The sequence below is a fragment of the Ceratotherium simum genome, chromosome 11, assembly GCF_057802395.1.
Source record: "Ceratotherium simum simum isolate JZ-2026a chromosome 11, ASM5780239v1, whole genome shotgun sequence".
NCBI lineage: Eukaryota > Metazoa > Chordata > Mammalia > Perissodactyla > Rhinocerotidae > Ceratotherium > Ceratotherium simum.
This window is the reverse complement of record NC_141910.1, coordinates 54,293,303-54,319,231: the sequence shown is the minus strand read 5'-3', so window position 1 is coordinate 54,319,231 and position 25,929 is coordinate 54,293,303. Positions and strand designations below refer to the sequence as shown.

The 25,929-nt window shown below is 38.2% G+C and overlaps 2 protein-coding genes across 2 annotated transcripts in view; both read left to right on the top strand.

The window, feature by feature from the left end:
* SELENOI (selenoprotein I) overlaps positions 1-15,970 on the top strand; it is a 51,825-nt gene extending 35,855 nt beyond the window's left edge. Inside the window, exons 8-10 of the mRNA XM_004418262.3 lie at positions 709-889; positions 2,323-2,505; positions 4,518-15,970. Coding sequence (XP_004418319.2) covers positions 709-889; positions 2,323-2,505; positions 4,518-4,616 — 463 coding nt within the window. The 3' untranslated portion in view covers positions 4,617-15,970. The remainder of the gene's footprint in view (positions 1-708; positions 890-2,322; positions 2,506-4,517) is intronic.
* A 4,677-nt stretch (positions 15,971-20,647) lies between these two features.
* DRC1 (dynein regulatory complex subunit 1) overlaps positions 20,648-25,929 on the top strand; it is a 48,722-nt gene continuing 43,440 nt past the window's right edge. Inside the window, exon 1 of the mRNA XM_014781821.2 lies at positions 20,648-20,802. Within this exon, the coding sequence (XP_014637307.1) occupies positions 20,648-20,802 (155 nt within the window). The remainder of the gene's footprint in view (positions 20,803-25,929) is intronic.

Below are 25,929 nucleotides of genomic sequence, written 5' to 3'. Positions count from 1 at the left end.
AGATCTGTCTTACAGAATCCTATCCATGTCAAGCCAAGCTCTATGAACCTTCCCTTTTTATGGCAGTCCTTCACAGAAACCATAAAATTAAAAGCTCTGAAGGCCTTAGAGATTATTTGAGTTATATCCTCTTTATCTTGTAAAGATGAGGTCCTGACTGGGCAATTTCTTGCCCAAGGTCGTGTAATCAGTGGCAGAACCAGGACTAGAATTTGGGCCCTGTTCAGATGAGCAGACATATACTGGAGTACCGCCTGTGTGCCTAGAGACCTAAGGTATGCTATGGGCAGTTTCAGTTCAGTATCACTTTATCACTTTGTATCATAGTAGCACTATGAGGTGCTCCTCTAGTATTGTTTTGTGTTCATTTTATTTTCCCTATTAGAATATAATCTCATAGAACAAAGACCAAGCTTTATTCATCTTTACATTCCAGGGAAAAAAATGGGACTAGGGGTCAGAAGACTTCCGTTCTAGTCCTGGCCCTGCCACTTGGTAGCAAGTTATGTAAATTTAAATTCTGACATCCTCACTTGACCTGGCTGTAAAATGGGGTTAATAATGTTGGTTCTACCTATGCCATGGGATTATTGTCAGTATAAAATAAGAGAATAAGTGTAAAAGTACTTTGAAAACTACAAAATATAAGTACAATGTTAAGGTTTATATGTAGTAATGTTCTTTGTATTACTTGATTTTTTTTTGCAGAAGCTATAAAAATAACACCTTGAAACACACTTCAGTCTATGAAGCTATGGTTCCCTTCTTTTCTCCATGTTTGCTATTCATTTTGTCTACAGTATGGATCCTCCAGTCACCTTCAGCTATTTTAGAGATACATCCTAGAGTATTCTACTTTATGGTTGGAACAGCCTTTGCCAATATCACAGTAAGATTTTGTTCTTTTAAAAACTATAATATGTATAAGAAATATATGACAGAATTTGATAATTTGAGAAACCTTATATAGTATTAGAATAAGCAGATTTTAATTTAAAGATATTTTACATCAAAAATTTAAAAAAATGATTAATAACCTCAAAGACAGAACATGCTGAAACATGCTATTTTGTTTTTCCTTTTGAAACCAATAGGATTTGGAGACTGCGGTATTATTTTGGAACCATGACACACTTAAATTTTTTGTTTTGGTTGCCTGCTGAAGAAGTCATAGAATAATTCCCTTCAGACTCTAAATATTAACCGTGTAGTTGAAATGGCTGCAGATCCAATCATTAGTTTAGGGAGCTTGAAAGGGGGTTTTTTTGCTGAGGAAGATTGGCCCTGGGCTAACATCCGTGCCCATCTTCCTCTACTTTATATGTGGGATGCCTGCCACAGCATGGCTCGATAAGCAGTGCTCAGGTCCGCGCCTGGGGTCAGGACCTGCGAACTCGAGCTGCCAAAGCGGAGCTTGCAAACTTAACCACTGTGCCACTGGGCCGGCCCCTGAAACGGGTGTTTGAGAGAGCGAAAACACATACACACACAAACACACACAGCACAACTCACACATTTTTTAAATCAACTGATTTTTAGATTAAGAACATGGAATAAAAAACTTTGTAATAAATACAGCATAATTTTAACAATCCCTTTCTCTGCTATGGCCCAGCAAGAGAGCAGATAGGAAGGAGAGGTCAGAAGGAGTTGAGAAAAGACCCTGCCAGCCAGGAAGCCTGTGCTCTAGCTAAAGCCAGGTCCTTAATACGTTTTTATTTGTAACTTAGCCACTGAGCTTATGTTTCCATGTCTGTAATGTGTTTAATATCCAGAGTTCTTCTGATTCCACAGGGTTAAAAGATCTGAAAACATTAATGCATTGTATAAAAAGTATCTCTCAAAGAATAAACCTAAATTTGAGTAAGATGTTGAAAGAAAAGGGAACCAACGGAGTTTTTTGCTGTTAATATGGCAATATGACTGAATTGAGGTAGTGTCTCCTTACCATCATGAAGAAATTTTGTTGTATGGGGCTGTGGGAGGCGTTTTGAAGTTTTTTTCCAGATATCATAGAATCTTAAAATTGGGAGAAATTTCTTTTATCCAAACTGTTACCAATGGAAGAGTGCCTTCTATAGCATCCTTACTAAATTATCTTCCAGCCTCTTCCTACAAACACTGTGAGGGTCCATAGGTTTGGAGGTGAGGACAGAGGTTCAGTTGGGCTCCTGAGCAGTTGAGAACTATCTGAACTTAATAATGTAATGTAAATGTATTGGCTCAAGTACTTGAATGCTTTTTCAATGTTGGAGTGACTAGTTTTGGAAGTGCTTTGCTAATTAAATTTTCATTCATTTTTTTTTTTTTACTATCTTCAAGTGTCAGCTGATTGTTTGTCAAATGAGCAGTACTCGGTGCCCAACTTTGAATTGGCTGCTGGTTCCTCTCTTCTTGGTTGTCGTGGTGGTAAACTTAGGAGTAGCCTCTTACACTGAGACCCTTCTCCTGTATACATTAACAACTGCTTTCACTCTGGCCCACATCCATTATGGAGTCCGAGTGGTGAGTAATCTGGAGCAACGTTGGTTCCATTTGGTTCTTATAATAGTGGAAAGGAGGCGAGGGAAAATTTCAAAAGAAAGTTTCTTATTATAGTAGCTGGAAGAATTTTGGGATATTCTCTAAATTTTGGATAATGTTCAAGTGTGTAATTTCAGATGTTGTTTCTCTAATGAATATTTTATGGTAACTACAAATAATTTAAAAGCTGGATAATAATTATGAGGAATTAGTTCTTCTTTTTAAGTGGGTAAAAATGTAAACCATTTTCTTGGTGAATAGAATTGTAAACTCTTTTGTGCTTTTAATTATATGCTACCAAATAATCCCATTTGTTGATAATCTATTTCTATACTTCTTTAGCTTTAGGGGCATTTTTATAAGAGGAAATACAGAAGAGAATGGATTTAAGAAGTATTTTTCAAACCTTAATATTCTCTTCTAAAATAAGAGTCTAATTTCAGAACAAAGAGAGTAAGATAAGTGTAATAAAATGAAAATCAGAACCGTACAGTTTATTCTCTTTTTCCTAATAATTTAACATTCTTTTCTAATTATTTTACATATTTTAGCATGGTCTCATAATTATGATTTTTAATTGCTATACAATATTCCATCAAGGAGATTACCTAATAATTACCCAGTTTATTTAATCATGACCCAGTTATTGTAATCATTTAAGTTGTTTCCAGATTTTCACCATTGTAAATAAAGTTGGAGTGAACAATCTGGAATAATATTTTCTTTCATTTGCTTTATTTTCTGAGGAGAATTTTATAGCAATGGGGTTATGTAAAAGGGTATTCACATTTTTATGGCTCATAAAATACTATTTGGTATACTTGTTTTGAAGGGAACCCTGCTGTGAATCAGTTTGAGAAAGAAAATGTCTTTTCTTCTGTATTGTTGTATGTATTTTTAAAATGAGGGGACCTGTCACGCTTGATAACTTTATACCTTGCATATGTTGCTAAACTTAGGTTTCATCCCTTAGTGTTTCTCCCTAAAGTAGCCCACATTTGCTGGAACAAAATAGACGAAAAAGAAGCATGACAAGTCTATGAATTTTGACAGGAAGTCGTAATCGTTTGTTTTTATTTGTGGAAATTTAACATTGTATACTTTATATCAACACTCTTAGGCCTTTATCCTGATATTTCATCAGTGATATGCATGAATTAGAACACAGTTGCCAATGTCTTTCATAATTAGTTTAATTTATTATAATCATTCAGAAGCATGTCTTTAGAAAACCATACATACACCAAACCAAACCAAAACACATTTTTCTTTAAATTACAAAAGCAGTACATTTTCACTGTTAAAAATCTGGAAAATAAATACAAGCTAACTGAAAAAAATTCCAGGAGTATCTTTTTTTGTCTGTTTTTTGGTCTCTTATCAGTTCTGCAGCTTCCGACCAGAAGGTAAAACTTGCTAAGCCACACAAAACACTCTCTTGAACTATTGAAATATAGATGATAAGAATAAGAATAGAAATAAGAAGTATCAAATAAACAATATTTGCTAACTGGCACATAACCAAGCTCTTGCCTACCCACTAGGGATACCCTCATCCATATGGTTTGAACCTCCCCAGATTTACAGATCTAGTTTTATATAACTGTTTCATCAGGATTAGGAATGATTACTTAGAAAAGTTATAAGAAGCTGAATGTTGGGTCTTAACTGTATATGTAAATTTTTGATCTACTAGATATTACAAGTCAGCCAACCCTATACTTTTTCAGTAGTTTTGGATGTGAATCTGTGTGGTCTGGAGGGTCTGGAAAGACTTGGTTTTGAAGTTAGGCAAACTGAGGTTTAAGTCTTAACTCTCCCAGGGTAATTCTAGTACTCTTATGTAGCCATCTAGCTCTATAGCTATCCTAGTCCAGAAAATCCTCTTCATTATTTCTGATGATTTTTGCCTTATCAGTAATTCGTTGTCTCCAGAGGGTGACTTCTATGTGCTTTAAAAAATAATGAGGTGTGCATTTGTCACTGCCTTGTAGGTAAAGCAGCTGAGCGGCCATTTTCAGATTTACCCCTTCTCATTGAGGAAACCAAACTCGGATTGACTAGGAATGGAAGAAAGGAAGATTGGCTTGTAATCTACAGAAAGAAGTACTGTAAATAAGATGCTTGTAAATATTTCATCCATCACCATTGAACTAAACTGATCTGCTTAACAGACATGGGAACTTGGTGTGTGTGGTACTTGGACAGCAGGAATGATACGTATGATCTGAATTTGTGGAATTTTGGACCTACTAACTCCCAGCTTATTTTATTTTATTTTCATAAAACCGGGTAACATTTTGGTTAAGCATAATGTACGTTAGACCAGCAAAATGTTCCTAGTGATTTTAGCTTCATGAGTCGAGAATGTTTTGGTTTATACAGAGTTCAAGAAGCTATGTTTTTATGTTTAAAACCCCAAAATTGGTTTAAGAGCACTGGTAACATTCAGAAAACCATAATATGTTTTCATATTTGATATTTAGTAGTAGGTCTTTAACTGTGGAAGCTATCAGTAGCCCAAATCTAATATAGGGAAAAGATAAGAGCAAGTCACCGTCCGCAAGAGATGCCAAATGACTGCAGAACAATACACAGTTGCCAAATACTGGTTTCTCTTTCCCCTGGAAATGCCTTTTGTCCTCACATGCTAAGAGAGCTAATATATATATTTAGATTCTCTAGTATTCCGGCTCTCTTTGTTATGGAACAGATCTTGATGAATGGTTTAATTTTTTTTTAAGAAAAATACTCTGTTGAGACTTAGTATGATTGTAATTGTAGCTCCACCCATTGGCATGGTTCATTGTTGAAATGTGGCGTTTTTTTCTCTCAGCTACAAGTTGCTGAGATTTGGTGCCTGTGAACTATGATTATATGAATGCATGTGACAGTCCCAGTCTTAGGATAATTACTTGTGAGGAATGCAGATAAACTTCCTTATAAGAGAAATTTACTTTGGAGTTAGAAATCTTATGAACCTCACTATGAAATTACTACTGTGAACCTCATTACGAAATTAGTTTTCTGATTCAATTTGTTCTTCCTTCCTTCCTTCTTCCTCTCTTTTTCCCTCTCTCTCTTTTTTTGGAGAAGACAGTGCTGTGTTTTTTATTTCATACAGGATAAAGAAGTAGGGAGAAATTCTCTCTCACCCAGCTTGCCCACTTTCCCACTTGAAGAAAATGTTTGATATATATGCCTTACTGAGTACATACACCCTTTAATATGACTTGGAGTAACTTTTGAGGTTTGCTGACAAACATAAAAATCCCTTTCATTTTAATGTGGTTGTTTTATAGATGACACCTTTTCACAAATGTGGATATTTTCTTCTTTTTCTTTTTGACTTTGTCTCCCTTTAGTTTGGTGGTGGTGAAATTTACTTGCTGATTTTCTTTTATTTTTCACAGAATGAAGTTTGTGCTCGAATGAAGAGTGTATCTTAAACCCTTTTTTTTGGATAGATTGCACTTGGATAAAATAGGCACCACTGTGTTGATATGCAATTAAATTCATAACCATTATTTATCTATGAATGTGACCATTGTTAAATTTAATTATAGTATATTCCTTTCTTGAATTTCAGTCTGCTGCTTTGTAAAAATAACTGTGTAATTGATATTTTGATTTTTAAATTTGTAAATTCTACAAAGGAAACTCCATAAGGCTATCAGCTGACTTCTCAGCAGAAACCTTACAGGCTAGAAGAGAGTGGCATGATACATTTAAAGTGCCAAAAGGAAAAAACCTACAGCCAAGAATACTCTACCCAGCAAGGTTATCATTCAGAATGGAAGGAGAGAGAAAAAGTTTCCCAGACAAGCAAACATTGAAGGAGTTTGTCACCAAGAAACCAGTACTACAAGAAATGATAAAGGGACTTATTTAAGGGGAAAAGAGAAGACCACAAATAGGAAAAATTATCTATTTCCATGATAAGAGGGTAATGGATACAAATGCACAAAAAAAAGGTTAGATATGATATCAAAAACATAAAATGTGGGAGAAGGGGAGTTAAAGAGTAGAGCTTTCAGACAGAGGTCAGACTAAAGAGACTATCAACTTAATATGGACTGCTATATATGTAGGTTACTATATATGAACCCCATGGTAATCACAAACCAGAAACCTATAATACGTACACAAAAAAATAAGAGAAAGAGACGCAAACGTAATACTAAAGAAAGCCATCAAACCACAAGGGAAGAGAGCAAGAGAAGAAGAAAGGAACAGAGAAGAACTACTAAAACACCAAGAAAAAAAAGTTAAAAAATGGCAGTAAGTACATACTTATCAATAGCTACTTTAAACGTCAATGGACTAAATGCTCCAATTAAAAGGCATAGGGTGGCTGACTGGATAAAAAAACAAGACCCATATATATGCTGCATACAAGAGACACACTTCAGACCTAAAGACACTCACAAACTGAAAGTAAAGGGATGGAAAAAGATACTCCATGCTAATGGCAATGAAGAGAAAGCTGGGGTAGCAATACTCATATCAGACAAAATAGACTTTAAAACAAAAACTGTAAAAAGAGACAAAGAAGGGCACTACGTAATGATAAGGGAACAATCCAACAAGAGGATATAACACTTGTAAATATCTATGCACCCAATGCAGGAGCACCTAAATATCTAAAGCAATTATTAACAGACATAAAAAGGGAAATAGACAGTAACACAATAATAGTAGGGGACTTTAACACTCCACTTACACCAATGGATAGATCATCCAAACAGAAGATCAATAAGGAAACACTGGCCTTAAATGACACACTAGAAGAGATGGACCTAGTAGTTGTGTACAGAACATTCCATCCAAAAACCGAAAAATACACGTTCTTTTCAAATGGACATGGAACATTGTCCAGGATTGATCACATATTAGGGCACAAAACAAGTCTCCATAAATTTAAGAAGACTGAAATAATACCAAGCATCTTTTCTGACCACAGTGGTATGAAACTAGAAATCAACTATAGGAAGAAAATCAGAAAAGCCTCAGATATGTGGGGATTAAACAAAATGCTACTGAACAACGAATGGGTCAATGAAGAAATCAAAGGAGAAATCAAAAAATACTTGGAGACAAGTGAAAATGAAAATACGACATGCCAGAATTTATGGGATACAGCAAAAGTGGTTCTAAGAGGGAAGTTTATAGCAATACAGGCCTATCTCAACAAACAAGAAAAATCTCAAATAAGCAATCTAACAATGCACCTATAGGAACTGGAAAAGAAGAACAAACAAAGCCCAAAATCAGTAGAAGAAGGGAAATAATAAAAATCAGAGCAGAAATAAATGAAATAGAGACTAAAAAAACAATACAAAAAGTAATAAAACCAAGAGCTGGTTCTTAGAAAAGATCAACAAAATTGACAAACCTTTAGCTAGACTCACCAAGAAAAAAAGAGAGAAGGCACAAATAAGTAAAATCAGAAATGAAAGAGAAGAAATTGCAACGGACACCTCAGAAATACAAAAGATTATAAGAGAATACTATGAAAAGCTATATGCCAACAAATTGGACAATCGGGAAGAAATGGATAAATTCTTAGAATCATACAACCTTCGAAAACTGGATCAAGAAGAAATAGAGAATTTGAATAGACCAATCACCAGTAAGGAGATCGAAACAGTATCAAAAACCTCCCCAAAAATAAAAGTCCAGGACCCGATGGCTTCCCTGGTGCATTCCACCAAACATTCAAAGACTGAATACCTATCCTTCTCAAACTCTTCCAAAAAATTGAGGATGGGGGGAAGCTCCCTAACTCATTCTACGAAGCCAACATTACCCTGATACCAAAACCAGACAAGGACAACACAAAAAAAGAAAATTACAGGCCAATATCACTGATGAACATTGATGTAAAAATCCTCAACAAAATACTAGCAAATGGCATACAACAATATATTAAAAAGATTATACACCATGATCAGGTGGGATTTATTCCAGGGATGCAGGGATGGTTCAACATCCGCAAATCAATCAACGTAATACACCACATTAATAAAATGAAGAATAAAAATCACATGATCATCTCAATAGATGCAGAGAAAGCATTTGACAAGATACAGCATCCATTTATGATAAAAACTCTGAATAAAATGGGTATAGAAGGAAAGTACCTCAACATAATAAAGGCCATATATGAGAAACCCACAGCTATCATCCTCAGTGGTGAAAAACTGAAAGCTATCCCTCTAAGAAGACGAACCAGACAAGGATGCCCACTCTCACCACTCCTATTTAACATAGTATTGGAAGTCCTAGCCAGAGCAATCAGGCAAGAAAAAGAAATAAAAGGGATCCACATTGGAAAGGAAGAAGTGAAACTGTCACTATTTGCAGATGACATGATTTTATATATGGAAAACCCTCAAGAATCCACCAAAAAACTTTTAGAAGTAATAAACGAATATGGTAAAGTTGCAGGATACAAAATGAACATACAAAAATCAGTTGCATTTCTATACAGTAACAGCACAGTAGCAGAAAGAGAAATTAAGAATACAATCCCATTTACAATTGCAACAAAAAGAATAAAATACCTAGGAATAAACTTAACCAAAGAGGTGAAAGATCTGTACACTGAAAACTATAAAACATTGCTGAAAGAAATTGAAGAAGACACAAAGAGATGGAAAGGTATTCCGTGCTCTTGGATTGGCAGAATTAACATAGTTACGATGTCCATACTTCCTAAAGCAATCTATAGATTCAATGCAACCCCTATCAAAATCCCAACAACATTTTTCACAGAAATAGAACAAAGAATCCTAAAATTTATATGGAACAACAAAAGACCCCAAATAGCTAAAGGAATGCTGAGAAAAAAGAACAAAGCTGGAGGTATCACACTCCCTGATTTCAAAATATACTACAAAGCTATAGTAACCAAAACAGCATGGTACTGGCACAAAAACAGACACACAGATCAATGGAATAGAATCGAGAGCCTAGAAATAAACCCACACATCTATGGACAGCTAATTTTCGACAAAGGAGCCAAGAACATATAAGAAAGGAAAGTCTCTTCTACAAATGGTGTTGGGAAACTGGACAGCCACATGCAAAAAAATGAAAATAGACCATTACCTTACACCATACACAAAAATTAACTCAAAATGGATTAAAGACTTGAGTGGAAGACATGAAACTTCTAGAAGAAAACATAGGCAGTACACTCTTCAACATCGGTCTTAGCAGCGTATTTTCAAGCACCATGTCTGACCGGGCAAGAGAAACAATAGAAAAAATAAACAAATGGGACTACATCAAACTAAAAAGCTTCTGCACAGCAAAGGAAACCACCAATAAAACAAAAAGACAACCTAACAATTGGGAGAAGATATTTGCAAACCATACATCTGATAAGGGGTTAATCTCAAAAATATATTAAGAACTCGTACATCTTAACAAGAAAAAAAACTAACAAACCATTTTAAAAATGGGCAAACATTTTTAAATCAAACAGAGATGTCTGAACAGACATCTCTCAAAAGAAGATACACAGATGGCCAACAGGCACATGAAAAGATGTTCAGCATCATTAATTATCAGGGAAATGCAATCAAAACTACAATGAGATATCACCTCACGCCCGTTAGAATGGCTATTAATTGACAGGAAACAACAAGTGTTGGAGAGGATGTAGAGAGAAGGGAACTCTCATACAGTGCTGGTGGGAGTGCAAACTGGTGCAGCCACTGTGGAAAACACTATGGAGATTCCTTAAAAAATTAAGGATAGAACTACCATATGATCCAGCTATTCCACTGCTGGGTATTTATCCAAATAGCGTGAAAACACCAATGCGTAAAGATACATGTACCCCTCTGTTCATTGCAGCGTTATTCACAATAGCCAAGTTGTAGAAGCACCCTAAGTGTCCATCAAGGGAAGAATGGATCAAGAAGATGTGGTATTTATACACAATGGAATACTACTCAGCCATAAGAAAAGATGAAATCCAGTCATTTGTGACAACATGGATGGACATTGAGGGTATTATGCAAAGTGAAATAAGTCAGAGGGCGAAGGTCAAATACTGTATGATCTCACTCATTAATTCGTAGATAATAACAACAAACAAACACATAGAGACAGAGATTCGATTGGTGGTTACCTGAGGGGAAGGGGGGAGGGCGGAGGGTGAAAGGGATAATTAGGCACATGTGTGCGGTGATGGATTGTAATTCATATTTAGGTGGTGAGCATGAGAACATAATGTAATCCATGCAGAAATTGAAGTATAATGATGTACACCTGAAATTTATACAATGTTATAAGCCAATGTTACTGCAATAAACAACAACAACAAAAACAAACAGCAACAACAAAAAAATAAATTTGTAAATTCTAATCATTGTCATCCAGGTTATTAGAAATGAGGAGTCAAGGATCTAACTCATGGTTTTGTACTCATTTTTAAAAATTGTTTATAAAAGCTGGGATATATTTGGTGACTTTCTCTGAGACAAAAATGAACACTAAAAATAGATGAGAAATTGATGCAGGACGATGTGGGTATTGATTCCATGTGTGTTAATAAATTGCCATCATGGAGGTCAGAGAAGGAACCAATTAAGCGAAGGTACCTCTATTTTTTGTATACCGTGTTCTGTGTCATCTGTGAAATCGAACTCGATAAAGTGTTAATTTGGACTGGGAACAAAGCTTGGTTTGAAGGTTTCTAAGCTAATCATTTTACTGTTTTGTTGACTTTGTACACTAGAATGAGATTAATCTGTATTATATAAGAAAAGAACTGATAGATATATATAAAATGACAAATTTGGACCACAGGCTTTCTTCACCTTGTGCAGTACAGTAAAAAAACACCCTTTACTTCTGGCATAGCGTCATGTCCTGTAATTTTGGGGCTACTTTACCTCAAAGTGTGTTTCTGTTCTCTTTCTGTTGCATCAAATTTATTTGAAAATTGTTTTGTGCCTATACTTTATGACATATTTCCCTATGGTGGCAAAGAATTATACTGTAGTCAGTTTTATTGACGTTGTTAGATGAAAGAAAGGTGGCTGTCAACAAGGTAAAAATGAAAATGAGTAACTAACTGTTTCAGAATACTGGGGACTTATAAATTTTTAGTGTACTGTTGACTCTTTTTCTTCGTTTAGTCTGCCATCTTGAAGTGCATCTTGAAGGCCCACATTTGTTATGTAGTGATATAGCAGCTAAAGCAGGACTTAATTACAAATAGCTCTGTGCATTTATGTCATGCCAATTATCATAACATTTCCAAAGTATAAAAGATATTTCAGGCTTACGCATGATATTTTGGGGTGAGTTCACACCCCAGCCTTTCTCCCAGCATACACTAAGCTGCCTTTTGGGGAGCAATGGCATGGTTGGTCATACATGCATGTTTTCTTTACATTTCAGAATAGAGTGCCTTAGCCAGGCCAGAGGTTTGCTTTGTGTTTCTGCTGACCAAAGTTACCTAGACCTGTGATAAGTTTCTTTTTAGTTTATGGTATGAAAAATGTCCTTTCATGCTCGTCAGAAAATAATTCCTCTATATTTGAGGGGGACATGGGATAGAACAATCTAAAAATACTTGGATAGGATATGTTAATGCTGCCTTTTGTGGTTCTTAAATAACATTAGTGATCTTAGTGCAATGCACAGTTTAAAATTGTCACAATTTAAATCATCATTCCTCCATTAATGCATAATAGATGTAACAGATGTAATTTATGGGTTTTAGTCTTAAGGGCAATAGAGTAAATAACTTCCAAATAAAAAACTAAATAGTCTTCTTTGGCATTTAATAATATCATGGTTAAAAAACTTTTAATTCTAATTTTAAAAAGAAAGTTCAATGCCGATCATGGTCTAGGAATGTTATAATACCACTACCAACATGTCATTTATTTTAATATAGAATTATTGGAAAGAGGAGTGTATGTCTAGAGTTGCCCAAATTCTAAATAGATATCGAAAGAGTATTGATCATGACCTGGAGCCTGGGCACTGAGGGAACAGGCAAAGGAAAAAGCAGACGTAGTATCCACTTTAAGGGGAAGAAGGGATCACCTTAATGCTCAATGTCGTTTGCCCACTGATCTTAGTGCAGTCCACAGTTTAATAACATCATCACAACTTAAGTTGTCATTCCTCCACCAATTTCAAATTCAAATGTGAATTTGGAAGTTTCCTAAGTGTTCAGTTTTCAGAGAATTAGTTTATTTTGAGGTCAGTCAAAAAGCATTTGGAATGTACCTTTGCTTTCCAAAGCAGACTTTGATTCTGTAACCTATGAAGAATAAAAAGATAATCTGAAGGTGTTTGACTCAAAGGCTACTTTTCCCCTTTATATTTTCACTAGAAGCCTGTTTGTGCCTCTTGCTCTTCATTCTTCACCTGGGTTTCCTTTTGTCCTGCCGCCACTTAGGACAGAGATGCCTCCTTGCTTTGCTGCCCCTAGATCTTGCCACATTCAAATCTCCTTGATTGCCTTAGATCTCTTGACTAGTCAAGGATTGGGAACGTGCCAGAGGGAACAGAGTAAACCTGATGGGCTAGAACTGTTGACTTTGGGTCCCCAAATAAGCCAAAAACAGATTCAGAAATCTTTGATTGTGTTGATTCCTGTGTTCAGAGTGGCCTTTATCTTGACCTCAGTTCTGGACTTGATTGAGCCCTCTATAGAAATTTGTGAAGTGAGACTGGAATTTTCTTTGTCCTTTGAGGTGTCTTTGTGAGGCAGCATGCCCTTTCTTGAACACCCTGTGGGTGAATAACCTTACTAAGTTAGCTGCCAGTACTAGAACCTTCCAGGAAGAATTTTAACTAGTATGCTGCATTTGAAGCACTTTGACAAGTACATTTTAAGTGACAGTTTTAACAATAAAATTTTGTTAAATTAATCACTGTGAAACTTGGAAGTGTGATGCTTTTTACATTTTAGGAAGCTTAAGTAAATATCTGATTTTCCTTTATTAATTATGTAACCTATGTGATTTGTATATTTTACTTTTCATGTTTGACAGTGGTACAAATGACTGACATATTGCAGGCAGTTACTTTAGAGTATACAGTAAATCATGGTTGTCTGACTTTTCCAGAGAAAGTTGTGATATGTTTACTTCCTTCTTGTGTGGAGGCATGGGAATTGGATTTATTGGCTAATTCATTTCCAGTGTTTCCACAGTACAAAGTAATTGTAACCTTACTTTTTAACCTGCATGCTAGTAATATCCTTTGCTCTTTAATAAACAAATATGCAAAAGTTAGTAATCTAGCTGATTTTTTTATTTTTAAGCAGGGACCAGCTCTTTGTACAGATAGATGTTAAATGAGCTAATATTTACGGTAGCCATTTGTATGTAGCCTTCTCACAGGTGGCCTGAGTGAGGGGGTTGTGTTGCATTTGGTGTGAAAGGGCAGGTTCCCAGAATTGGAAAGTGGCACATGGAGTGATTTTAGAATTTTTTTTTTAACAAGGGCTTGTCTCTCTAGGAAAGTCCATTTGGACACAGCAGAATGATTGTCTAGTCTTCACAGACCATTCATATTGTCTTACTCTTGACGGAATCATTCTTAGAAAGTCAGGCTAAATCAGGGTGGTGCTGTTTTAAAGCATGTGAATTGGATCATGGCCATAGAGTATCTAATGCTACATTGAAATTGGAGACAATATTGAAGACACAAGGAGTGGCTAAATGTTGTGGATGCCTTACGGCTCTTTGGCTCAAGTCTTCTCTTGAGCAGTTTCTATGGGTAACAATTCAGACTAGAATTGATTTTGGTTTTTTACACAATTCACAATTCACCATGAATTCTAGATTCTGATATTTTTGATGAGCACTTTTTAATCTCTAAAGAGTAAGTTCTTGACTAGGAACATGTTTAGTTAGTACTTGATGTTACTAACCAGGTTATAGAAGGAGCCTGTTTTAATTTTACAAGATCTGTGAATGCTGCATTATAAATTTTTTTGAATTACTGGTATCATTCAGTGTCAGATTTTGAGTTTAATAACTATTAATTAAGACCGCCCACAATATTAACAGTTATTGTAGGTTATTTCGTTTAGATAACTTATCCCATTAGAGAAGCCATTTAGGAGACAAAGACTCAGCTATATGTAATGGTTTTGCTCATTCTGAAATGTGCCAAGAAAACAAAATTCAGTATTAAACTCCAAATTTCAATATTTTTTTAAAGTAGCGTTTCCTCTGCGTAAGGGCGAAGGCTGTGAATAGTTGTGGTGTAAACTCCCCACTGCCTGCCTTCTCCCCTTTCCCTCCCATCTAACGTTAAATTTGTAGCCAATTGTAGAAAAAGAAATTGATACTTTTCTAAGTAAGGTTTCATGCCCTGTGACTAAGAATAGGTGGCAAGAATCATGGCCGAATTAATTATTGAGTTGGTTAGCATGGTCCTCTTACAGCTTGCCTTCTGTAGTATTCTGAAACAAAAGGATGATCCCATCCCTTCTCAGGTACCTAGAAACAACACCATTTAAGCAACTGGAATGTGTTTGCTACAAATAGAATATATTAGAGAAAAAGATGAAGAGGAGCACAAAATCTTACTTTCCCTTTCAAGTAGTTTAACTGAACATGTTAGTAACTGGTCTGTCTAGGACTTCCTGTGTTCATAGTAAATAATGTAGCATTTATTTTATCTGGTTATGTGGTGTGTATATATATACGTATTTAATATGTACACTTATATTCTCTGTGCATTTATATGTATGATATATTCATATGTACATGCAGTCTACTCTTGATTATGAGCAAAATGGTAAGCCTCATCAGACTGTTGCTTCATGTTGACTTAATCTGCAATGTAGCCCATAACTCTATGAAGTCTCTTCCTCATCTGGAGCCAGTCTTTCCTACCTCCAGTGCATCTTGGTCCCCAAGAAAGGCCCTTGAAATGTATCACTTTCCATTTCCCTTTCAGCAGGGATTGTGTGAACCAGAAAGACAGCTTTTGAGAAAGATGGCTGCTTCCCCCAGGGTTGAGGCTTCTGGGTCTGCATGATGATGGGGCCCATTCCTGGCCAGCTCTGGGAGCAGTTGTGCTCATGGGCTTGATGGGGGAGAAATCTAGCTCTTGCAGAAATGGACCTTCGCAACTTGCTTAAATTCCTTAGCTGAAATGTTGTGAAGTCCTAGATAACATCATGTACAAATAGAGTACAGGTATGCATTTCTTCATTATTTTTGCATCATCAGTATTGCTGTTCTCCATTGCTAGCCCAGATAATCCAGACCTGACTGTTTCTTGCCACTAAATTCTGGAAGCCTTGCCCTTACAACTGGATTTATGTTTATTTCTGCCGCTGTGAAACCCAAAAGTAATGCAGTAGGTTTTAATTTAAAATTGTTTAATTCTATTATTGATAAATATTTATTGTAATAAAAGTAAAGAGTAAATGATTTTTAAATCCTTTTAATGGTTTTCGGATTGTCGTCTTTGTTTTTCCTTGGTAGGTGCAAAAGGGGAGGGACCTATGGGAAGAAAATTAACATCCAGCCACTTGTCTCAGAGAATCATTGATTATTTTAGAGCAAAACAATTAAAGGATTTTTTTTTGTTTTGTTTAAGAAAGATCAGCCTGCTTGCTCCTGGGTGTTCCATAGTCCTGTGATTTGTTTCAGAAAGCAGGGTACTAGGCAGGCGGCAGTAACAGCTATTCATAATATACTGCTCCTAACTCCCCCCAGAACTGGTCCTGGCAATATGTAATAATACTGGGTCATAATAACTGGATCACACTTAAATTAGTTTGTAAGGTGGTTGTTTCATACTCAAGAAACATTTTCCCATAGAAAGAGTTCATTTTCCAGGCTAATTCTACAAGAACCTACTAACCCACACTTAATACACCAAAACTACAGTATGTAAACCATAAGCTCTTATAAAAACTCTGATTTTCTAACATTGCTTCCGAGGAGAATATTTCTTATTTTTTACATCGGAATTGATCTCCCAGTTCTGGCAGTGGGCATTTAAAAAAATTGTAACAGGTTTGAAGAAGGTGGAGGAGGAAATGTCCCATATTTAACCCAAGCTAGTTCTTGGCTGGCCATTCCTAATCCCCTGCCCGCCCCTTGGCTGCCCTGGCAGTTGTTCCTCCCTTCTCTGCAGACCTCACACGCCTACCTGACACCCTGCAGGTGCGTACTAGGTGACCACACTTGGGTCTATTAAACTTAGACTTTGTGCCCCAAAGTGTCTTGCTTCTCTCCCTGCTCTCATCTTGTTTCTTCTGTTCCAAATTTTCTGAAAGAAAACTTTATAACTGCTTCTTCCATTTTTCTTCTTGCTTTTCTTCTGAAAGTTTTTCAAGACCTCCCAAAGCTTTACTATAATGACTATTTCCTAGTCATGTTCAACTTTGCAAGCTTTGACCCAGGGCAAGTGACTTATTTTCTCTAAGCCTCAGTTTCCTCATCTGTAAAATTGGATTAGGAATATTACTACAATTATGTGTTATGAAGAATGCATGTAGAGTGTTCAGCACAGGAGTAGTCTAAGCTAGGTGCTCGGTTTCTAGTAATACCTAGTTCTCAGTTTTTTACCTTTGAACTTTTTCCTCAGCCTTATGACCTGCTCATGACTTGCCTTCCTCCTTCCTCCTCCCTTCTCTGTTCCTTCCTTCATACCTTTTGTAGGCAATACAGGAAGATGATGGTGAGGCAGTTCTAAAAATAACTAGAATAAAATAAGATTGCCTTCTGAGAATCTATTAGTAAAATTCACACACATTAGGAGATAGGAATAAACCAAGAAATTATGTAAATATTTGATGAATCCTCAAACCCCAATTAAGGTGATTTGATGTAACCTTATGGATGTAGAATTAAGTGTGCAACTTGACATAGCATGCTAAAATCCAACCAATGTATCATTATTTTTCTGGAAAAAGACTGTAAGCTGAAGTAGATGGCCAGCCTGTAGCATAGCAAAGGAAGCCCCTATAGCCAGGAGGTTTTGCATGTATCACCCAAAACTTACCGAGGCATGGGGGTGCCATGCCTCAAGGACTTGACCTGTCTAATCTTTGTGGCAAGTTATACACATTGTAGGCCACTGAGTCTGTCACAGTCTGTTGTCCATTATCAAGAAGCTTCCCAATTATAGTTTGAGTCCCTTTGTAGATCAGCCATGGAGATGTGCTGGTCACAGTCATAAAACACATATGCCCTGTGTGTCAGTTGTAGTTTCTTGCTCAAATTAGTGTATTCTCTATATATTTTTCTTTCATGAGTGTATTAGCATAAGTCAATTCTCAAAAGCAGGTCTGCTTTTGGAGAATTGCCTGCCACATGAGGACTAGTCTCTGAAGGCTAGTGAATCCTCAGCGACATCCCTCCCCGAATTCCTCTCATCCGTGACAGCCCTACTACCCTTGCTTGCTGCAGTCTCTTCAGGATCTGTCACTGCTCTTTAAAAGAATAATAAATGAATAAATAAACTTTATTTTTTATTACATCAAAAGTGATTTGTGTTCTTTGTAAACTTTTTTTTTTGAATAGAGAATGAAAACCACCCATAGACCCAACCCCTAGAGAGATCAACTACTTTGTGTTCTTTCCCTGTTTTTCTTGTGTACGTACTACATATACTTCAAATAAAACTGGGATCATACTCTACACTTTGTGCTGCATCTTTCCTTCCTCATTTAATAGATCTTGGATGTCTTTCTAGGTCAGATTCATTCTTTGTGACTGCATTGTTTTTCATCCTATGAATGCTTTATCAGTTCTGTTGTTGATGGATTTTGGGTTATATCCAGTTTTTTAATAACGATAATAAATTTGATTAATTAATACAAATTATTGTAAATAAATATAAATATTAATAAAAATTTAATAAAATAAATTTTTAATAACTGGGTAATAACTGCAGTGAGCATACCGATACATTTGTGTCCATTTCTTGCATTCAGCAAATGTTTGTTGAGCACTCACTACATATCAGGTATTGGGCTAGGTGCTGAACATACAGTACTGGCTAAAACTGATGTCATTTTGACCCCATGGAGCTATAGCCTAGACCTATTATCTCTCAAGGATAATTCTTATAAGTAGAATTGCCTAGTCAGTGCATATGCTTATTTAAACTGTTAACAGATATTGGCAAACTGTCCTCCTAAAAGATGCCTTTCCAGCAGTGAATGAGAGTGTCTTTTTTTCCACACCTATGAATAAGCTTTATTACTTACATAATTGAGGCTGTCTGTGACAGCAAGGAAGACGTCCCCAGCTGATTGGAAGATGGCTGGAGAGAGCCAGGAAAGGAGACTGTCTTGAGGCTTTCATTGTGGTTAGGGGGTGGGGGCTGGGGTGAGAGGACCCAGCTCACACAGTTGGAACCTCCTGCCAGCGCCAAAGTAGAGAGCACCCAGGCCCCCTCCCTCCTTTCTTTTAATCAGCTGCCGGGATGTGGAGCAGAGAGGAAGAAAGGCGTGAGGCTTAAAAGCTGTCAACAATCAAACAGCAAAAAAAAGAGTCAGATTCATTACAAAAGATGTCTGGAATGAAGGTATCTGGGGACAGCTCTAAGGCCAAGTATCTCATTGATCACTTTTCATGGGTTTTGTGGCACCCCTGCTCTCTCACCTATCTGTGGTGTAACAGCTGGTTCCCACTGACTTTCTCAGGGTATCCTGCTCCCAGCCATAGACATGCACACACACGTGTATTTGTTTCTCTTCTCACAGATGGTGGAAACACAGACCAGGACCTTGAAGAGTTCGAGGTCAAAACTATACCTTGCTCCTCTGATTCCATGGCCCCTAGGGAAGTTTAACGCTTGAGGTTACAGCCAGAAGAGAGAGAGATTTGGCAGAGGACCCTGAAGCAAACATCCCCTCCCCCACCCTGGGCTAGATATGGGACAAGGATCCAGGCAGCTGTTGGACTCGGCTGCTGCAAGATTTTGGCACTCCTAAATCTCTCTACCACTTGAAGACTTGGAGAAATTAATTAAAAAAAAAAGTACTCCATTTGCCTCTGGGTAGGTCTTATTCACAAAGAGCTTATCTTCTTTGGCCTCACAATTGCATGTGAGTTGAGTAGGCAGATGGTACCATATAACAGTTGAGAAAATGGTCCTCAAGAAGTTGCGACTTACCTGAGGTTGCAGGGCAGGTCTAGGACTACTACCTGCATTTTCTCACTAGTCCAGTGCCCTTTCCCGAGTTTCCCACAGGACAGTGTGACAAGACTCCGTCAAACGTTATCCAGTTTGTTTTTGAAAGGGTTTTAATTTTCAATAAGAACACTTTTTTGTTGGCAATGAGACACAAAAAACGCCCAGGATATAGTGCTTTTTCAAGGGATGGTGCTTCTTTGAGAGTTTAATTGTGCTTCTGCGCTCTTAACTTTCATTTGTACCCCACCCCCCATCCCCGCCCTCACTATTTTCCTCTGTGTATAAGTGTGTGATTGGAAGTGGTGATGGTGGGATTCTCCTAGGTTTCAGCCCTACTGAAAATGGCTACAGAAGACAACAATCCCTTGCTGGATATAAATTTAATGATAGTGGTTTCACATTCTAGAAAAGATAGGGGCTCAATGCACAAAGTAGCTCAAAAATGAATGGATGACGAATAGATGCATACAATATACTTTAGTTCAAACTATCTGAAGAGGCAATAGGCTCAGAGTAGACCTATTATTCTGCACCCTCCATGAGGAAAGGACAACGCTTGTATCCTTAGCTCTGGCACAGTTTGGCACAGAGTAGGTGCTCAATTATATTTGATGAATGTGATTTTGAGGAATATTCATTTGATGAATGAATGGTGAATTAATAATCGGAGTGAGTAAGTGATGAACTACACTTGGTCCAGCTCTTCAGTCTTCCAGGCTCCGCTAATACGACTGGGCCTCGGTGGGGGCTCAAGACGGTACTTACATCCCAACTGCAGAAGAGAACGAAACCCGAATCTGCGCTACAGCGTTCGGAATGCCGGTGGGCGGGGCCTGAGGAGCTGCGCGCGCAATCACTGCAGCTGCGGGTCACGTGACTGCTCTTCCCTGGCAACGGCTTGTTGCTACCAACGGGGCTGCGGTCTGGCGGTGGTGGGGCGGGGCTGCCTGGGGGGCGGGAGGCATCCGCTATGAATCCGCCGGGATCGCTGGGGGTGCTGGAGGAGAAGGAGGAGGAACACTTATCCACCCCGATTCTCGGGCCCTCGATACACTCTGATAACCCTCAGGAGCGGATCCAGGCTCGGCGCCTCCGCATCGCGGCGCGCCTGGAAGCTCGGAGGCGGTGAGCGGGGTCTGGGCGGTCCGGCCGCGGAGCGCCTGGGGTGCCGGTGACGCAGTGCGGGGCATGAGAGGATGGCTTCCCGGGGGGGGCGCCCCTGTGGGAGGGCTCGGCGTGCCCCAAATGTGAGCGGGCTTTGTTGATTGATGAAATGGAAAACATTTCTTCCAGAGGGTTCAAGTAAAGTATGGGATATTAGAATATTCAACACACTAGTAAAGTCAAAGACGGAAATAATAATCCCGTCTGCACTTTTATTGAGAGCCCGCCGTGCCAGACACTGTGGGCAATCCACCGAAGATGCAGGAGATCCACCACCAGCCCTCAAGGGTCTGTCTTTCCTCCTTCCTTCCCAGCCTGCCTCCCTTCCACAAGTATGTATCCAGTGGACCTCAGCTACCACTTCTGCTGGTCTCAGTGGCTTATCTGGTTGTGGACACAAACCCTCATTCCCAAAGGGTCTGAGACTGATAACCATACCCTTCTCAGGCAAGAGTTGCTGCCCTTGTCCATTCGCAGACACAGTGGGCTGTCGTAATGGGGTACCAAGAGACATCTGCGTGATCCCCCTGAATTCCTTAACACTCTCACTGTGTAACAGCACTTATACCTTGTCCTGCTGGTCAGGGTCAGCTGCGCTGCCAAGATGGGACTTCTCTTCTTGTCTGCTGGCCATCGGACACAAGGGGCCCAAAGTGGCATGGCAGTATTCCAACAAAACTTTCCTCATGGACACTGAAATTTGAATTTCATATAATGTTCACGTGTCACAAAATATTCTTCATATTTTGATTTTGTTTCTACATTAATAAACTTCATTTTTTTAGAGCAGTTTTAGGTTCGACAGAAAAATTAAAGGTAAAGTACAGAGATTTCCCATGTACCTCCTGCCCCACACATGCATAATGTCCCTCACTATCAACATCCCCTACCAGAGTGGTACATTTGTTACAATTGATGAATCTGCATTAACACATCATTATCACCCAAAGTCCATAGTTTATATCATGGTTCACTGTCGGTGTTCTCTGAATTTTGGCAAATATATAATGACATGTATCCACCATTATAGTATCATACAGAATAGTTTCACTGCCCTAAAATCCTCTGTGCTCTGCTTATTCATCTTGATCTTTTTAAAAAACCATTTAAAAATGTAAAAATCCTCACCTGTAAGCCATACAAAACAGGTGGGTCAGATTTGGTCCACATGCTGTTGTTTGCCAACCCTGATGTAATGGATCACTGTGACATTCTGTGGAATGTCCAGATGGTCCTGATCTGTTCAGACTATATTTTGACAGAGATTGGGAGAATTAACATGGCCTTGTGAGTGTGAGGGCTATGTGAGTATATATTATTATCTGTTCCATGTAAATGTGAACTTCCTGATCCTTTTTCCTGATTGAGGTAGAAAATAATGCATTTGGTCAATGAGTGGCCGCGTTCCATGCACCTAAGGCCACACTGATCTGCTCTAGCAAAGGCTGCATGGCACTTGCAAGGCAGCTGCCATCAGGACTGCTGCTTGGTTGAGCTTGCAGTAATTGACGATAATTTTCTCAGATCTATGCAGTTTTTGCAGGGGCCAGACCTGTGAATTAAATGCAGACTTGATAGGCACCACCACTCCTGCATCCTTGAGATCTTTAAGGGTGACACTAATCCCCACCATCCCCCTGGTCTGCGATATTGTTATTTTATGCACTCAAATGCAGTTTCGGAGGGGCCCATTTTGCCTTCCACACCATGATAGCTCTTACCTACAGACCAAGGACCTAATGTGGGAGTTTCTTAAATTTCTATGTATGTTGAGATCACTCTGGTGGCTCTTTGGGGAATGGTTTGGAGGAGCCAGAAGTGAAAGTAAGGAGACTAGTTAGGAAGCAGTTGCATTGGTCCAGGTGAGAGATGAAGTTGGTCTGGGCTAGTTAGTTGCAGTGGGTTTGGAGAGAAAACAGATGTACTCAAGACATATTTTGGAGTTGAAATTGACTGGATTTACTGATTGATTGGATATGCTGGTAAAAGACAGGGAAAAAGCAAGAATGGCTTGAGCATTTAGGTAGATGGTAGTGCCTTTTGTTGAGAGGGTAAAGACAGTGATGGGGGTAGTGAGGCTGGAATTGGAAATCAAGAGTTTGGTTTTGAACATATTAAGCAAAGTTGGATTTTGTAAGACATTAAAATTGAGATGTCCGATAGGCAGCTGGATATGGGTCTTAAATGCAGAAGAGAATTCTGCATTAGAGATATTAGTGCAAAGAGTCAGCAGCCTTATGATTGTATTTAAAACCGTGGGACTGAATTAAATTACACTGAGAAAGAGGATAAAAAGAGATGAGAAGAGAGTTCGTGACCAAGCCCCAAAAAAGCCCAGCGTTTAGAAGTTGATAGCAGAGGAAACATTGACAAAGGGTCATCTCTGTCATATGAAGATGGGTTTAGAATGGCCAATTGATGCTGGTGAAAAAACAAATCTGTGAGATGCAGTGGTGTACCTAATGAAGTTAACACCTGGAGCAGGTAATTTTTAAAGTACAGATAATAATAATAGCCTGAAAAGAAAAGTTTATTGAACTTTATATAACCATGCCAATAAAATTTTTTAAAATAAAATTTACAGTACAAAACAAGAAAAAGCTAATGGATCAATACTTTTAAATTACATTAATGTATTTTTGGGAAAAAAAGGAAGAAAAACATATGAAGAAATGTTTCCAAAAGAATGAATTCTGCAAGGTTTAGAGAACGAGTTGCATATAGAATGATAGAATTGAAATAACTCAAGTTCGGTTTCTCTGTGTTTTCGATAACTGGGCTCTTGTTGTTTATGTCATGTCCCTTTTCTGCAGGGATATGTAGTATCTCAGGGGTACGCTGTGCCTGAGAGAGCTGGGACAGTTGTGAACCATTTCAGATGTGCTCTCAGAACACATGCCTGCAGCTGGGGTCATGTGTGTCAGAGGCCAACTGGATAACTGCAAGTTCTCTGAAGTAACTTCTTTGTTAATTAGAGGTTAAGGAATAAAAAGTTGCTACATTGAAGCTTATATATATATTATTAAAATCAACAGTAACTGAGCAATTGTTTAGAACTTAGATTAACAAAAGATTTTCCACAAAAAAGTGTTTTTTTTTTTGTTTGCTGAGAAAGATTTGCCCTGAGCTAACATCCGTTGCCAATCTTCCTCTTTTTGCTTAAGAAAGATTAGCCCAGAGCTAACATCTGTGCCAGTCTTCCTCTATTTTGTATGTGGGTCGCTGCCACAGCATGGCTGACGCACCCGGGAACCGAACCCGGGCCACCGAAGTGGAGTGTGCCAAACTTAACCACTAGGCCACAGGGCTGGCCCCCAGAAAGAAGTTTTATCACTGACATTGTTTTGTTGCTGGCACATGGTGATAATAAAAAGCAGACTGACTTTTAGTCAGTTGTATTGTTTTAACATTATCTATAGTCTCCTTGATTGCCTCTGGTGCCCACTGCCCTAACTGCCTGAGCCTTGGTATGTCAATGGGGTGTAGTTTTAGGGAGAAAGCTGCTAACAGAATCAAATGTCATATAAAGATAAAGAGTAGGGTTAATAGGTAACACCCTCAAAACTCCCAATCTCTCGTCTCACTTGAAGTTTCAAATTTCTGGAAGATGTCACTTCTGAGAAAAGAAGGCAAATGGAATGCATACATTTACTTTGGCTCTCTATCAAAACTCCATTAAAATGACATTTAAAGGGATTAAGTAAAAAAGAGACGTAAACTCACAAAGGCAAGAAAAACAGGAGGACTCAACAGCAACAAAATTTTGGAAGCTGGGAAGCATAGGGACAGATGGTAAATGGCTTAGCAGATTCAAGAATATGGAAATATAAACTGGTCGTGAGGAAAGCTGAGAGCCCCCTGAATTACTTTGAGGTAAATCTCTAAAAGACTAGGAAGTTGGTAACGTCAGGTTCATCTGGATGTAGGGGTGAAGACAGGGACTAAAATAAGGAGAATTGATTGGAAATTAATAGATGGCAAGAACCTTTCTCCCACTTTGCATAGAAGACTGGAGGTTTGGAGAAAGTAAAACAGAGGATCTATGGTTTGGGGGATGGTAGACAGAGAAGAGGCAGGGATACTGTGCTAAAAACAAGGGGATTCAGTGAATGTGTATATACTAGAGCTGAGATCTTCCTCCTCCTCCCTGTTCCTGGAGCGCTGGGGGTTCGACCTTCATATCGCAGACAGGAGATTGGAGAAGTCTCTGCAGAATCTGACCAGCCCAAAAGAAGGGACTTAAAGACACTGACGTCCAGGATTGCCCACAAAACAGTCCAAGTAGATTATCCCGCACTGAAGTTCACGGTTGTTAAGCCACACCCTTGCACTTGGATCTTCCATCAGCTTTTTAGTCTTACCATGAAAAGTTAGCCAAGGATTTGCAGACGTCTGAAGAAAGTCTTTAGTATGAAAGGTAGACACCAAAATGAAAAAACAGAAAAAAGCAGCTTAGAGGAAACTGAGAATCTGTAGGAAGAAAAGAACAATAATAATACAACAAAAAGACTATCATTAAGACCATCAGAGAAAAAAGAGATGGTGTTGCAACCATGAAACAAGACTAGGAAGCTATTAAAGGGAGTGTTCAGAGAACAAAATAGAGCTCTTGGAAATTAAAAATATAGACATGGAAAACAATAGAAGGGTTGGGAAGTAAAGATGATGGAATCGCCTAGAAGATAGAGCAAAAAGGAAAAAAGAAAATAATAAAGAGATTTTTTAAAAATTAAAGGACTGGTGCAGGAGATCTAGTATCTCCTTTCTAGATCCAGAAAGAAAGGACAGAGTAAATGGATGGGAGGAAATTATCCCTGAAAGAATTCAAGAATGTTTCTCAGAACTGAAGATCATGTTTCCTGATGGAAGAGGACCACCAGACTGAAAATGTGTCAGCACGATGAATGAAAATAGACCCACCCTCAGGCACACCACTGAGAAAGTTCATAACACAGAGAAGTGTCCTACAAGCTTCCAAAGTGAAAAACAACAGCTGTCACAAACAAAGAAAAGATTAAGAAACAAGAAGACTTCAGGTTTCTCAAATAGCAACACTGGAAACTAGAAGGCAATGGAGCAATGCCCTCA